The sequence below is a fragment of the Myxine glutinosa genome, chromosome 4, assembly GCF_964187855.1.
Source record: "Myxine glutinosa chromosome 4, kmMyxGlut1.1, whole genome shotgun sequence".
NCBI lineage: Eukaryota > Metazoa > Chordata > Myxini > Myxiniformes > Myxinidae > Myxine > Myxine glutinosa.
The window spans coordinates 144,373,039-144,387,466 of record NC_136264.1 but is presented as its reverse complement, the minus strand read 5'-3'; the positions used below and the strand labels follow the sequence as shown (position 1 = coordinate 144,387,466).

Below are 14,428 nucleotides of genomic sequence, written 5' to 3'. Positions count from 1 at the left end.
TCCATACATCACCGAGATATGGTGACAGACAGACGGACAGACAGACAAAACCCAATTGATAAGACCCCGTTTTGGACTAAGTCCAACGGTGCCGAATAAAATACCTCAGCGATTGTGTCAATCATGCCCTTTCCTACTTGCTGTGGATTTTAACTTTGTAATATCAATTAACTAGTGTGGAAACCTTTGGATGCATTACTTCCCCAAAGGCATGCATGTCCAGCACTTTTTAAAAGTTGATTGAGAATTCCAGTTCTGGTTAAGACTTGGGTGCCAGGGTTGAACTTCAGCAGTCACATGAAAAAGGGAAACTGTGATTGCGTTTGGAGTAATTTCTGGTTGCTGTGAGTGCAGCGATTACACAATATATACCGTATATATACTGTACTTGAGAGGAGTGAGAACGTTTTGGAGTGTGAGCGAGATGAGTACAACTTGAAGACATTATTCGTACAGGTAATGACTGTTTTCCTTTCCCATTCTCTTACCACCCAGTTATGGACTCCGCACTAATTCTTTCTCTACCATCATCCTTTAGATCTAAGCAATGGCCGTTGCCATTTACTTGCTGCTGCTGTCTTCCCTCATGCCTCTTGTCTTGGGAGAGGAAGAGGCATCAGAATCACAGTGCATTGTTCCGCAATGCAGTGTCTCAGGAATACCTGGGCAAAATGGTCTTCACGGGCGAAATGGGGCTAACGGACCTCCAGGTAAGTGGAGAACTTCTAAATCAAGTTCTCTTTCAATTCAGTTACCTTCCAGTGATGGCTCTTCATTTAGAAAATCTTTGGCATTTTAGCATTTCTAACTTATTACAATGGTGCCATAACAACACCATATCATATATAAATCACATTTTCTGGTAATAAAAAGTGCTCTTTTTCAATGGTGTAAGTAATACTTTAAAAGTCTTGCAGGTGGATTAAAACAATATCCAAGGATTTTATTGTATCTTGTCCTTGAGTGTTCTTTAACGGAGCGGTTTACCGACAGAAGGAAAGATCAACAGCTTAAAGCGCTGTATTCGGAGGCAGGAAATTGGTGTTTGGAGAGGAGTGGGAGCAAGTTGGACTCGGTCGGCATGTTGTTCATGAAAAGTGGAATGAGTCCATTAATAGGTTCAAAAACAAAAATTATCCAAACAAAATTCCCCAAAATTTCCAAATTATTCCCAAAAAAGTAGGATAAAGGACGTCAACATGATCCAATAGCAAATTGGAAAACGAGAAACAAAAGTAAGAGTGATGCATCCCTGTCTATGAGCTCATTTGATCAATACGATGTTTTATGTTACTTACAACTCGTGAAACATTTCTGGGATAAGTCAGCAAGCTCCAAATTAGTCATCAAATGCATCAAATATCTTGGTTCTTTCGTTTACACACAGAACCTTACTAATGTCGGAAAAATGACAAAAGACAGCCTTGGAAAGGGCAAAATTAGGTTTGAGGTTCAAATGCAAGAGCAAAGCCCATAAGGACATCTCTTGTATTGGCGAGGAAGGAAGCAGTGATGCCATGGCGTGATAATAAGCAGAAGCACTTGATAATCAATTGTATCAAAAGAAGATCATATATAATTGTGATCCTATTGTTGTGATTGTTACGTTTGTCTCCAGAAACCTAAGCTTAGGCGGAGCAAAGATTAATATAAACATTGAGATGCAATAAAACAGATTCCTTATTCTGAACACATTTGTGACAAGACTGAAATGAATAAATTGGATACAGAAACACCAACAGCAGAGCAGAAGTGAGAGTGAAAGGGGGATCAAGGGGAAGGGGAGAAGGACTCATAGGGGAGGACAAGCTGCACACAAGCTGAAACACAGGAAGAAGAAGTAGAGGGAAGCAGGGATGAAACAGAAACGGAACAAAACAACCGACAACTAACAAACAAAAAGGGGTGAAGGAGTGGGGGAAGAAAAATAGGGGCAATACCCCTAGCGCTCACCTGGTGGAATAAAACAGTATACTACACTGATTAAAGGTATTTTAAACGAATTTCAATGGTTGCTAGAAGACAGGGCAGCATGTAGAATCATATGAACATAAGACGTAAAACAAACAAACAAAAAAACTACCTATTTTGGGGAGGGCAAATCCCCAACTCCCTCCCCGTACCTCCCCTTAGGGCTCGATGTTTTATAATGCCATGAACAAACTTTGTTACAACATGGGTGATTGAGGTTGTGGTCACGTTTCATCGAAATTGTGTGTGTAGTTTCAGAGAAAAAAGCAAATAACTATTTTGGGGATCCACCCCCCAGTAGACCCCCTCAGGAGCCGATGTTTTTAATGCCGCAAACAACCTTTGGTACATCACAGGTGGTGAAGGTTGTGGTTACGTTTCATCGAAATAGTGTGTGTAGTTTCAGAGAAAAAAAGCTAATACCTATTTTGGGGGGACAACAACTCCCCTCGCCCCCCCCCCCATGGACCACCTTAGACCCCGATTTAAAAAATTTCGTGAACAAACTTAAGCACATCACAGGTGGTGAAGGTTGTGGTTAAGTTTCATCGAAATTGCTTGTGTAGTTTCAGAGAAGAAAGCAAATATTTATTTTGGGGGATCAAACCTGGACCCACTTTGACCCCTGTAGACCCCCTTAGACATCGACTTTCTTAGTGTAGTGAAAAAATTTCAGTACATCACAGGTGGTGAAGGTTGTGGTCAAGTTTTATTGAAATTGTGTGTGTAGTTTCAGAGGAAAAAGCAAATTCCTATTTTGGGGGGGTCAAACCTGGATCCACTTTGACCCCCAGTAGACTCCCTTATACCGTGAACAAACCTTAGTCACAACAAAAGAAATATAATTTGTGCCAAGTTTGGTCACAATCCCATCAGCGGTTTCGCAGAAGAGGTTTCAAGTGTTTACGGACTGACGACGTGCCATCGCATAAGCTCCCTGGAACTTGGTTCCTCATTTTGGGGGGGGGGGGTCAAACCTGGATCCACGTTGACCTCCAGTAGACTCCCTTATACCGTGAACAAACCTTAGTCACAACAAAAGAAATATAATTTGTGCCAAGTTTGGTCACAATCCCATCAGCGGTTTCGCAGAAGAGGTTTCAAGTGTTTATGGACTGACGACGTGCCATCGCATAAGCTCCTGGAACTTGGTTCCTTATTTTGGGGAGGGCATTATGAGAACATTATGAGAACTATGAGAACTTCGTTCCAGGTATGGAGGTATCGTTCCAGGCATTATGAGAACTTTGTTCCAGTTAAGCCAAAAATCACAACAACCAGGAAAAGAGGGAATGCTTGGGAATGGGGTGATTTGGGGTAGAAGAGATCATGAGTATCGATGGAGGATGACTGCAATAGTCGTGGACAGCTGTCTTGAAGCCCTGGAGAGAAGAAATGGATAAACAGACGAGAGAAAGATGAACAAATGAGAGGAGGTGAGCAGTGTGCTTGGACTTTTGGGAGTTTAACGAGAAGAGCGTTAATGGTGGACCTTGTGCACCATGCAGAAACCTTGAAGGGACAGGGCCAAGAGATGGCAGAGGGTGCAAGGCCCAAATGGAGGATCTAGAATACAGAGAGGCCACCAACTGAAACTGAAATCAGCAATGTAAAAGTAACAGGTGGAGAAACTTAGCTACATCATGGGATATCCCAATCATTTTGGTTACGCTATCAAGGTGTACTCTATCAAGATGTAATCAGTGCTCTGTCAAGGTGGGAACTCCCTCCAGCATTTATGAAGAAGAAAGCAAAATATCGATCTGGAGTTTTTGAAGTCAAGAAGCCTCCTCTTGGACTGTAATTCGATGTGTATTTAAATGTTCCTTAGCAATTTAAATTGTCATCCATTTTCTTCTTAGGCTGAACCACAATGTGTAACTGGAGTGTGTGGTCTGTTGACATGTGATGTGCAGGTCCTGCTGGACCATCTGGTGAGAGAGGAGGTGCTGGCCCTTCAGGACCGTCAGGTAAGAAATGGATGGTCAGTTTCAGAAGAAGAGCAAGGCCAAATGAGTTTAGCTATGAGAGGCTTACAAATTGTCCCCGCATTATGAGATGATTACATAATCTACGAGAACGGCACTCGGTAGAGCGATACCTCCACCAGGCCGAACAGTTTACGTTTTGTATCCCACTGATAGGTCGGATCTGCATTTGGATATGAACCAAAATCCAATCGGCTTCTTCTTGTCACTTACCAAACTCATCCACCAAGTTTTGTCACAACTCGTCCATAACTTTGAAATAGCATGTTATTTATCATTTTTGGCCCTATCTCTCAATGGTAAAGAATCACATAAAATTCTCAAATACAGATCCGGATCTTCACCAAATTCCGGAGTCCAGAAGAGGGAACCTCTTGAGTAGTGGATGTAGAATACAGAGATCTGAATTCTACATCCACTACCCGAGGCTCAGGAAGCCGGCAGCATCTCCATGAGGCTCGGGGAGCACCCAGCACGTGAAGACCTGTAGTGCTGCAATGGCTCTATTGATGGCGGTCATCATAGATTGTTTTTTTTTTCGCTTCCTGCAAATTATTTTTCCTGTCTGAAATCAAGTTATTAAGCCTGGTGTTGGCTTAGCAGTTAGGGTGCCAGCTTGGGATCCTAGGATCCTGGGTTCGAATCCCGGTCATAGCTGAATTAACGCCAGGGGGGTTCACTCAGCCCGTCATCCTTCCGAGGTCGGCAAATTGAGTCCCAGTTCACTGGCAATTCCCTGTGTGTTGGAAGAGTCGACTAACAGGGTTGGCGGCAGGAAGGGCATCCGGCCATAAAACATTGCTTCAAAAAGGGGACCACGGTGCCCCAAAAAGGCCGGGGACCACGATGCCCCCAAAAGGCCGGGGACCACGGTGCCCCAAAAAGGCCAACCCCTGCTCTGCGGGGGGAAAAATGCCCTCGAAAGGCGGTTCTTCTGAAATCAACTTATCAAAGAAAAATCTGGCACCTTTTAATGAGATTGTCCTCCAGATATTGGGGAGGATGACATCATCTGTGATTAAGATAATAAAGGGTTAAACATTAATAAAAGTAGTAATAGGCACATATTATTTGAGTGATAAAATGTCATGTAGTATACCCTGTAGATACACAGTCAACAAATCGTCACACCTTTCCATTCTTACGTCCCTGGTCTGTGCAGCATACTTATAAACTTGTCATTGCCCCCAATCCTCTGCCCCGTCAGGCCCGCCTGGACCTCCAGGATTTCCAGGAAGCCCAGGAAAGCAAGGCCCATCAGGAGAAGTAGGCGTGACAGGACGACCAGGACGCCCAGGTGCATCGGGTAGACAAGTAGATTCGGGCATAACAACTGGGGCACAACAATCAGCCTTCTGTGCCCAATTAGAATCATCTGGTCCAAGTAGTGACTCACCAATAAAGTTTACAAAAGTGGTGTTCAATGCACAAGGTCACTACAACACGAATGATGGAAAGTTCCATTGTGCGGTGCCAGGTGTGTACTTTTTTGACTACAGAATCACAATCTATAATGGTGAAGCACACGTTGCCCTTTTTAAGAACAGTGACAAAGTCCAATTCAAATTTTCCAATATAGTGGACTCTAAGACCTACCACATGGGTGGCAGTATCATTCTGAAACTGTCAGCTGGTGATGAAGTCTATCTGAAAGTTGAAAAGGGGAAAAACAAACTGTATGCTGACAATGATGACGATACCACCTTCTCTGGCTTCTTACTCTACACAGAGTGAAACAAGGGCAGAAGAGTATGTTTTAACATTCGCCCAAAAGCTTTAACATGTTGCTTTATTAACTAAAAAAACATTCAATCACGCTTACAATGTGAGCAATATTTGCAAGTCTCATATTCTCATCAGCAAAACGCAATATTATTGATGATTAAGCCATAAGATGCAAAATATTTTGATACACTTTTTTCTTCCATGTTATTCATGGCTCTGATTTTCTGCAATGTCAATACACACAATGATGTCCTGAAAACCATAATAAAGCCATTTTTACGATTTGGTCCTTTTTCCGTTCACGTAAACCTCTCTTTCTTCACATTCTCCTTGGTGTGCTCATTAAACAACATAAATGTGGGAACCATCAAATCATAGAGGAAAGGACATTTTGGCCCATCGTACTTTTGCATTGCCCGTCACAGTGCTGAGTGGGAGTGGTGTAGTTAATTAAACAAAGGAGTAAAACAAAGGACATCACAGTGCTGAGTGGGAGGAGTGTCGTTAATTAAACAAAGGAGTAAAACAAAGAACACAAAGAACAAAGAAAAACGACCAAAGAACATTGGATGCGCTTGATGCGCAAGATTGGAGGTCTCGTCTCTTCAAAGCTGTTCATGCGCACTCGCTTTCGAAGTTAAGTAACTTTTCACAATTGTGTTTTGGTCGATACTGTATCTTTCTCTCGGTGTATGTACCTATTGGGGTGTCTTTAATAGTATTCTTGGCGTTGGTTTTTCATACCTGTGTACAGAATCGTCGGTATTTCTTATCGCGTATTCTGAGGCCTAAGTGTAGTACTAGGCTACCGTGTCCGACCTTGGCTTGAGGCTTTGTTTTTTGTCTCAGCGGTTCTCCGATCGCGCTGCAATTACTTTCCGGTCTCTGTTTTTCACGGTCTTTTCACCTCATACTTCCTTGTTTTAAAATCTCCAAAAAAAAACAAAAAACATTTCCTTCTGTTCTTATTCGTTTATTCGTTCTTATTTGTTCGTTCGTTCTTCGACCACGTTGTTTGTGATCACGTGAGCACGTTGTTAAAAAAATGTCTCATCTGACCCCTGAAGACCTGTATTCGGTCATATTCTATAACACCTTTTTCTTCTTCTTCTATAAAAGGATGCTTTCGACTTGCTCACCAAATCTATTCATTCCAAAAAAAAATTCCATCTCTTATAGTGCATCTTTCATTCATTCCCTAAACTCTCCAGCACTCCATCCTCCCTCCAGCGTCCTCAAACGTATTTTTGACTCGAATGTCTCAAGAAACTCATTTTGCAATAAATGTTCGTTTCCCATTAATCATACATTTTTCAAAATCCCATCACCCCAAAATCCCATTTCCCATCACCCCTCCCCTCTAAATCTACCCCCTTGCCCCTCCCCTCCAAATCATCCCCATCACCCATCTCTTTCAAATCTTCCCCCTTGCCCCTCCCCTCCAAATCTTCCCAATCACCCATTCCTTTCAAATCTCCCCGCACACCCCTCCCCTCCGAGACTCTCCCTCGCTCCTCCCCTCCTAGACTCCCCTCTCACCCCTCCTCCTCAAAGCGTCCTCCCCGCTTCTTCCCCCTTCCAACTTTCACCTTCATCTCCCTCAACCTTCTGCCTCGCTCTTCCCCCTCGTCAAATAACACCTCACTGCGCCTCTCCCAATCACCATCAAACCTTTTGTCTGCCCCATTCTTCCCTTTCTCCAAGCTATTCTGTAATCTCCAACACACCTTCAACAGCTCTCCCTACCTCTTCCTCCTCTTCCACATCTTACCCTACATCTTACCCTGACCCTACCGCTCCCCCCCCCCCGCCCCCTGTTCTGTATCCGATGCTCCCCCTTCCTCTTCTTAAACAGTATGGACCTCAAACATCCGGGGCCTTCGCTCAAACTTGTCTGATCTCTCCATACAGGTTGCTTCTGACAAACCAGACGTGATCTGCTTAACAGAAACTTTCCTCCTTCATGATGTCTCTGATTCTTTGGTATCTCTCCCGGGTTACTCCCTCCTCCGGTATGATAGACCTGAGCCTCGTCCTGGAGGTGGGGTTGCTATCTTTATAAAAAACTCTCTTCCTCACTCGCCCTGCACTGCCCTCTCTCCACCTCACCCCCAGGAATACCTTTGGCTACGGCTTCCCCTTCGCTCCCACCTTTTGTTCATATGTGTGTTGTACCGTCCACCAAACAGTGATGACTCCATCTACATCTCGCTGTCTGAGAATATGGACCACCTTCTATCTACCCATCCCAACTCTCTCTTCCTCATATGTGGTGATTTCAACTGTCACCATGCCAGTTGGCTGGGTGTGGGTACCTCTCTCACCAGCCATGGCTCTTCAGCAAAGGACTTCTGTGACTCACTGGGACTGACACAATCTGTCAATTTCCCGACCCGGATTTCAGTCAACGGAGCATCTTCTCTTCTGGACTTGGTTATGACTAACTTCCCTGAAAATGTCTGCTGCTCTTCTTCTGCTCCAATCGGCTCTTCTGATCATGTGCTTGTTAAAGTGGACATCTCTCTGACCATTCTCAGAGAGCCTCCTCAGCGTTGACGAGTCTGGCATTTCACTCAGGCCAACTGGCACGGTCTTCAAGCAGCCATCAATCATCTGGACTGGTCTCCCATCTCTACTGCCTCTGACATAAATTCTTCCTGGGAATTCTTCCAAAGCAAACTGCTCTCTCTCATGCACAGATTTATCCCATCTCGTCTTCTGTTGTCATACCCTTCCTCCCGTCCATGGTACACGGAATCTTGTGGTGAGGCTGTTGCCCAGAAACAACTTGCTTTCGTCTCCTGGAAAGCAAATCCAACGGAAGGAAATCTCATTTCCTTTCACAAAGCCCAAAACAAGTGTGTGTCCACCCTCAGGAGAGCCAGGAAACAATATCTCTCCATTCTCAGGACCGAACTCTCTTATCTGTCTCCCTCTTCCAAATCCTGGTGGCGTCTGGTCAAATCTGTTTCTGGTGTTTGTTCCCCCTCCATCCCCTCCCTCACCTCAAATGGCCACATGGCTGACTCCGCATGTGAAAAAGCTGAATGCCTCAACTCTGTGTTTGCCTCTAAATCTTGTGTCCCAAACCCATCCCTCTCTGTACCCACCATACCCAGTCATACCCAGCTGCTCCTGGACTCTGTGTCCTTTCCTCCTGATAAGGTGGAAAAGTTTCTGTCAACCCTCGACTCAGATTCTGCAACTGGACCTGACGGCATCAGCCCACTGGTCCTAAAATCCTGTTCTTCCGCTCTTTCACTCCCTCTCTCTGTTCTCTTCACCCTCTCTTTTGCTCAAGGTCATCTTCCATCTGCTTGGAAATCTGCCAACATCACCGCTTTGCACAAAAAAGGTGTAAAAACAGATCCCAGCAACTACAGACCAATCAGCCTTCTCCCAATTATCAGCAAAGTCATGGAATCCATCATTGCTTCAGATATGAAATCTTTCCTCTTCTCCAATGGCTTGATCTCTGATCATCAATTTGGTTTCAGACCTGGACACTCTACTCTGGACATGCTGCTTCTGCTTTCTCAACAATGGATGGAGGTCCTCAATGCCAAACAGGAAATTAGAGCAGTCTCCCTTGACATATCACGTGCCTTCGATACGGTCTGGCACCCCGCTCTGCTCACCAAACTCTCCTCTTTTGGTATCCATGGAAATCTCCACGCATGGCTGGCGGACTTCCTCTCTAGTCGTAGTCAACGTGTGGCCCTGAATGGGTTTCTCTCATCTCCTCTTCCTGTTCAGGCTGGAGTTCCACAAGGCAGTGTTCTGGGCCCTGTGCTTTTTCTGGTCTTCATCAATGATCTCTCTGACTCTCTTGAAAATCCTCTGTATCTCTTTGCTGATGACTCTACTCTCTGTCGCTCCATTCTTCATCCCTCAGATCGGCAGTCTGCAGACTCCTCACTCTCTGCAGACCTGGACAAAATCACAGACTGGACAAACAAGTGGAACATGTCTTTCAATCCTGACAAATCTCACACTCTTACGGTCTCTCCGAAAAGACCGACTGGACAACCCTCCCATCCACTTTCTGAATAATCCTCTCCAAGAAGTTCTGTCACTCAAGCTTTTGGGTCTCACTATCTGCCATGATCTTTCCTGGGAAAACCACATTTCAAATCTGGCCTCCAAAGCCAGTCGCCGACTGGGCATCCTCCGTCGTGCGAAGTCCTTCCTTGGCACACCTGAGCTCCTCACCACATACAAGGCTTTCATCCACAGCTCAATGGAATACTGCTCTCCCCTCTGGGCTGGTGCTCCTGCCTCACACCTAGCTCGTCTTCACGCTGTTGAAACCAAAGCATTCAGAATCATTGGAATCTCCTGCGATGAAGCTAACTCCAAGGGCCTCTCACTCACTCACTCCCCACAGGCAGGTTGGTGGTCTTTCCGTCTTCTACCGACTCCTCTCTGGCCTTGCCCCCCCAACTCTCTCTGGGCTCTGTCCCGCAAATATTCCTACAGGTCGCACAAGATCTGCCTGCAACCCTCTTATGGTCAAACTGCCAAAATCAAGACTCTCTGCTCACCTTCACTCCTTCATTCCTCTTTTCTCCCACCTCTGGAACAAACTCCCTCACTCTCTTCAATCCCACTCCACCCTCCAGGTCTTTAAAACAGCTGTTCACCACCATCTCTTATCTTCCCCCATCCAAGACCTTGATCTTTTCTACCCCCGCTAATTTCACCCCAATTCCACTTTTTTGAAATACCAACTTCTGTCCTGGAAGTCCTTGGTGTCCTTGTGTTTTATACTTCTCCCTCCCCCCTTCCCACGCCTCCTCCCCCCAAGCCCTCTCCCTTCCACACATCTCCCTGCTCTCAAATGTTGTGTTTATGTGCTTCCCCTTCTCTCCCCATCTTGTTTTCCGCTCCCTCTTTTTATATATTTTGTTTGTCTGGTTGATTTGTTTGTGAAGTAAATGTTAGCTCTTTCACGAGCCTCGATTCAGTATACAAAAAACGAACAAAAAAAAAAAACATCAGTGCTGAGTGAGAGTAGTGTAATTAATTAAACAAAGGAGTAAAACAAAGGACACCACAGTGCTGAGTGGGAGGAGTGTCGTTAATTAAACAAGAATAAAACAAAGGACATCACAGTGCTGAGTGGGAGGAGTGTAGTTAATTAAACAAAGGAGTAAAACAAAGGACATCACCGTGCTGAGTGGGAGTGGTGTCGTTAATTAAACAAAGGAGTAAAACAAAGAACATCACAGTGCTGAGTGGGAGGAGTGTAGTTAATTAAACAAAGGAGTAAAACAAAGGACATCACAGTGCTGAGTGAGAGTAGTGTAGTTAATTAAACAAAGGAGTAAAACAAAGAACATCACAGTGCTGAGTGGGAGTGGTGTCGTTAATTAAACAAAGGAGTAAAACAAAGAACATCACAGTGCTGAGTGGGAGGAGTGTCGTTAATTAAACAAAGGAGGAAAACAAAGGACATCACAGTGCTGAGTGGGAGGAGTGTTGTCAATTCAACAAAGGAGGAAAACAAAGGACATCACAGGTTTGAGTGGGAGGAGTGTTGTCAATTCAACAAAGGAGGAAAACAAAGGACACCACAGTGCTGAGTAGGAGGAGTGTTGTTAATTAAACAAAGGAGTAAACCAAAGGACATCACAGTGCTGAGTGGGAGGAGTGTTTTTAATTAAATAAAGGAGGAAAACAAAGGACATCACAGTGCTGAGTAGGAGGAGTGTTGTTCATTAAACAAAGGAGGAAAACAAAGGACATCACATTGCTGAGTACGAGGAGTGTAGTTAATTAAACAAAGGAGGAAAACAAAGGACATCACAGTGCTGAGTAGGAAGAGTGTAGTTCATTAAACAAAGGAGGAAAACAAAGGACATCACAGTGCTGAGTGGGAGGAGTGTAGTTAATTAAACAAAGGAGGAAAACAAAGGACATCACAGTGCTGAGTGGGAGGAGTGTAGTTAATTAAACAAAGGAGGAAAACAAAGGACGTCACAGTGCTGAGTGGGAGGAGTGTAGTTAATTAAACAAAGGAGGAAAACAAAGGACGTCACAGTGCTGAGTGAGAGGAGTGTCGTTAATTAAACAAATGAGTAAAACAAAGGACGTCACAGTGCTGAGTGGGAGGAGTGTAGTTAATTAAACAAAGGAGGAAAACAAAGGACGTCACAGTGCTGAGTGGGAGGAGTGTCATTAATTAAACAAAGGAGGAAAACAAAGGACATCACAGTGCTGAGTGGGAGTCGTGTTGTTAATTAAACAAAGGAGGAAAACAAAGAACATCACAGTGCTGAGTGGGAGTGGTGTCGTTAATTAAACAAAGGAGTAAAACAAAGAACATCACAGTGCTGAGTGGGAGTCGTGTTGTTAATTAAACAAAGGAGGAAAACAAAGAACATCACAGTGCTGAGTGGGAGTGGTGTCGTTAATTAAACAAAGGAGTAAAACAAAGAACATCACAGTGCTGAGTGGGAGGAGTGTAGTTAATTAAACAAAGGAGGAAAACAAAGGACGTCACAGTGCTGAGTGAGAGGAGTGTAGTTAATTAAACAAAAGAGGAAAACAAAGGACATCACAGTGCTGAGTGAGAGGAGTGTCGTTAATTTAACAAAGGAGTAAAACAAAGAACCACAGTGCTGAGTGGGAGTAGTGTTGTTAATTAAACAAAGGAGGAAAACAAAGAACATCACAGTGCTGAGTGGGAGTGGTGTCGTTAATTAAACAAAGGAGTAAAACAAAGAACATCACAGTGCTGAGTGGGAGGAGTGTAGTTAATGAAACAAAAGAGGAAAACAAAGGACGTCACAGTGCTGATTAGGAAGAGTGTAGTTCATTAAACAAAGGAGGAAAACAAAGGACATCACAGTGCTGAGTGGGAGGAGTGTAGTTAATTAAACAAAGGAGGAAAACAAAGGACATCAGTGCTGAGTGGGAGGAGTGTAGTTAATTAAACAAAGGAGGAAAACAAAGGACGCCACAGTGCTGAGTGGGAGTAGTGTTGTTAATTAAACAAAGGAGGAAAACAAAGAACATCACAGTGCTGAGTGGGAGTGGTGTCGTTAATTAAACAAAGGAGTAAAACAAAGAACATCACAGTGCTGAGTGGGAGGAGTGTAGTTAATAAAACAAAAGAGGAAAACAAAGGACATCACAGTGCTGAGTGGGAGGAGTGTAGTTAATTAAACAAAGGAGGAAAACAAAGGACATCACAGTGCTGAGTGGGAGGAGTGTAGTTAATTAAACAAAGGAGGAAAACAAAGGACGTCACAGTGCTGAGTGGGAGGAGTGTAGTTAATTAAACAAAGGAGGAAAACAAAGGACGTCAAAGTGCTGAGTGAGAGGAGTGTCGTGAATTAAACAAATGAGTAAAACAAAGGACATCACAGTGCTGAGTGGGAGTAGTGTTGTTTATTAAACAAAGGAGGAAAACAAAGAACATCACAGTGCTGAGTGGGAGTGGTGTCGTTAATTAAACAAAGGAGTAAAACAAAGAACATCACAGTGCTGAGTGGGAGGAGTGTAGTTAATTAAACAAGAGTGTAGTTAATTTAGGTCACAAGAAACTCATTTTGCAATAAATGTTCGTTTCCCATAAATCGTGCACTTTCTAAAATCCAATCTCACCCCTCCCCTCCAAATCTTCCCCATAACCCCTCCCCTCCAAATCTTCCCCATCACCCCTCCCCTCCAAATCTTCCCCATCACCCATCCCTTTCAAATCTCCCCCCTTGCCCCTCCCTCCTAAACTACCCCCTCACCCCTCCCCGCCAAGATGCCCCCTCGCCCCTCCCCTCCTAGACTCCTCCCTCACCCCTCCCCTCAAAATCTCCCCCATATCCCATCCCTTTCAAATCCCTCCCCTTGTCCCTTCCCTCCCAAACTCCCCCCTCACCCCTCCCCTTCAAATCTCCCCACCCTCATTGCTTCTCAATTTCCCCCCTCTCACTCCCCCTCCTCAAAGCATCCTCCCCGCTTCTTCCCCCTTCCAACTCTCCCCTCCATCTCCCCCCAACCTTCTGCCTCGCTCTTCCCCCTCCTCAAATAACACCTCATTGTGCCTCACCCAATCACCATCAAACCTTTTGTCTGCCCCATCCTTCCCTTTCTCCGAGCTATTCTGAAATCTCTGACACACCTTCAACAGCTCTCCCTACCTCTTCCACCTCTTCCACATCTTACCCTACCCCTCCTCCCCCCTGTTCTGTATCTGATGCTCCCCCTTCCTCTTCATTAACGGTATGGACCTCAAACATCCGGGGCCTTCGTTCAAACTTAACTGATCTCTCCATACAGGTTGCTTCTGTCAAACCAGACGTGATCTGCTTAACAGAAACTTTCCTCCTTTATGATGTCTCTGATTCCTTAGTATCTCTCCCGGGCTACTCCCTCCTCCGGTATGATAGGCCTGAGCCTCGTCCTGGAGGCGGGGTTGCTATCTTTATCAAAAACTCTCTTCCTCACTCGCCCTGCACTGCACTCTCTCCACCTCACCCCCAGGAATACCTCTGGCTACGGCTTCCCCTTCACTCCCACCTCTTGTTCATATGTGTGCTGTACCATCCACCAAACAGTGATGACTCCATCTACATCTCGCTGTCTGATAATATGGACCAACTTCTATCTACTCATCCCAACTCTCTCTTCCTCATATGTGGTGATTTCAACTGTCATCATGCCAGTTGGCTGGGTGTGGGTACCTCTCTCACCAGCCATGGCTCCTCAGCAAAGGACTTCTGCGACTCACTGGGACTGACACA

General features: G+C 44.8%; 1 protein-coding gene across 1 annotated transcript; it reads left to right on the top strand.

Annotated features, from left to right (window-relative positions):
• Positions 1-211: 211 nt before the first annotated feature.
• On the top strand, positions 212-5,966 carry LOC137425339 (adiponectin-like). Its single transcript, XM_068113659.2, has 4 exons — positions 212-456; positions 539-710; positions 3,888-3,941; positions 5,167-5,966. Exons 2-4 carry the CDS (start codon positions 548-550, stop codon positions 5,691-5,693), a joined length of 744 nt encoding a protein of 247 aa, XP_067969760.2. The 5' UTR covers positions 212-456; positions 539-547; the 3' UTR covers positions 5,694-5,966.
• Positions 5,967-14,428: the final 8,462 nt, after the last annotated feature.

Bases quoted from the DNA above. Each gene is read 5' to 3' on its own strand.
- LOC137425339 (XM_068113659.2), top strand. From the start codon at position 548: ATGGCCGTTGCCATTTACTTGCTGCTGCTGTCTTCCCTCATGCCTCTT. The intron at 711-3,887 runs GTAAGTGGAGAA...TGTGATGTGCAG, and splicing joins TGGGGCTAACGGACCTCCAG to GTCCTGCTGGACCATCTGGT. The intron at 3,942-5,166 runs GTAAGAAATGGA...CTGCCCCGTCAG, and splicing joins TGGCCCTTCAGGACCGTCAG to GCCCGCCTGGACCTCCAGGA.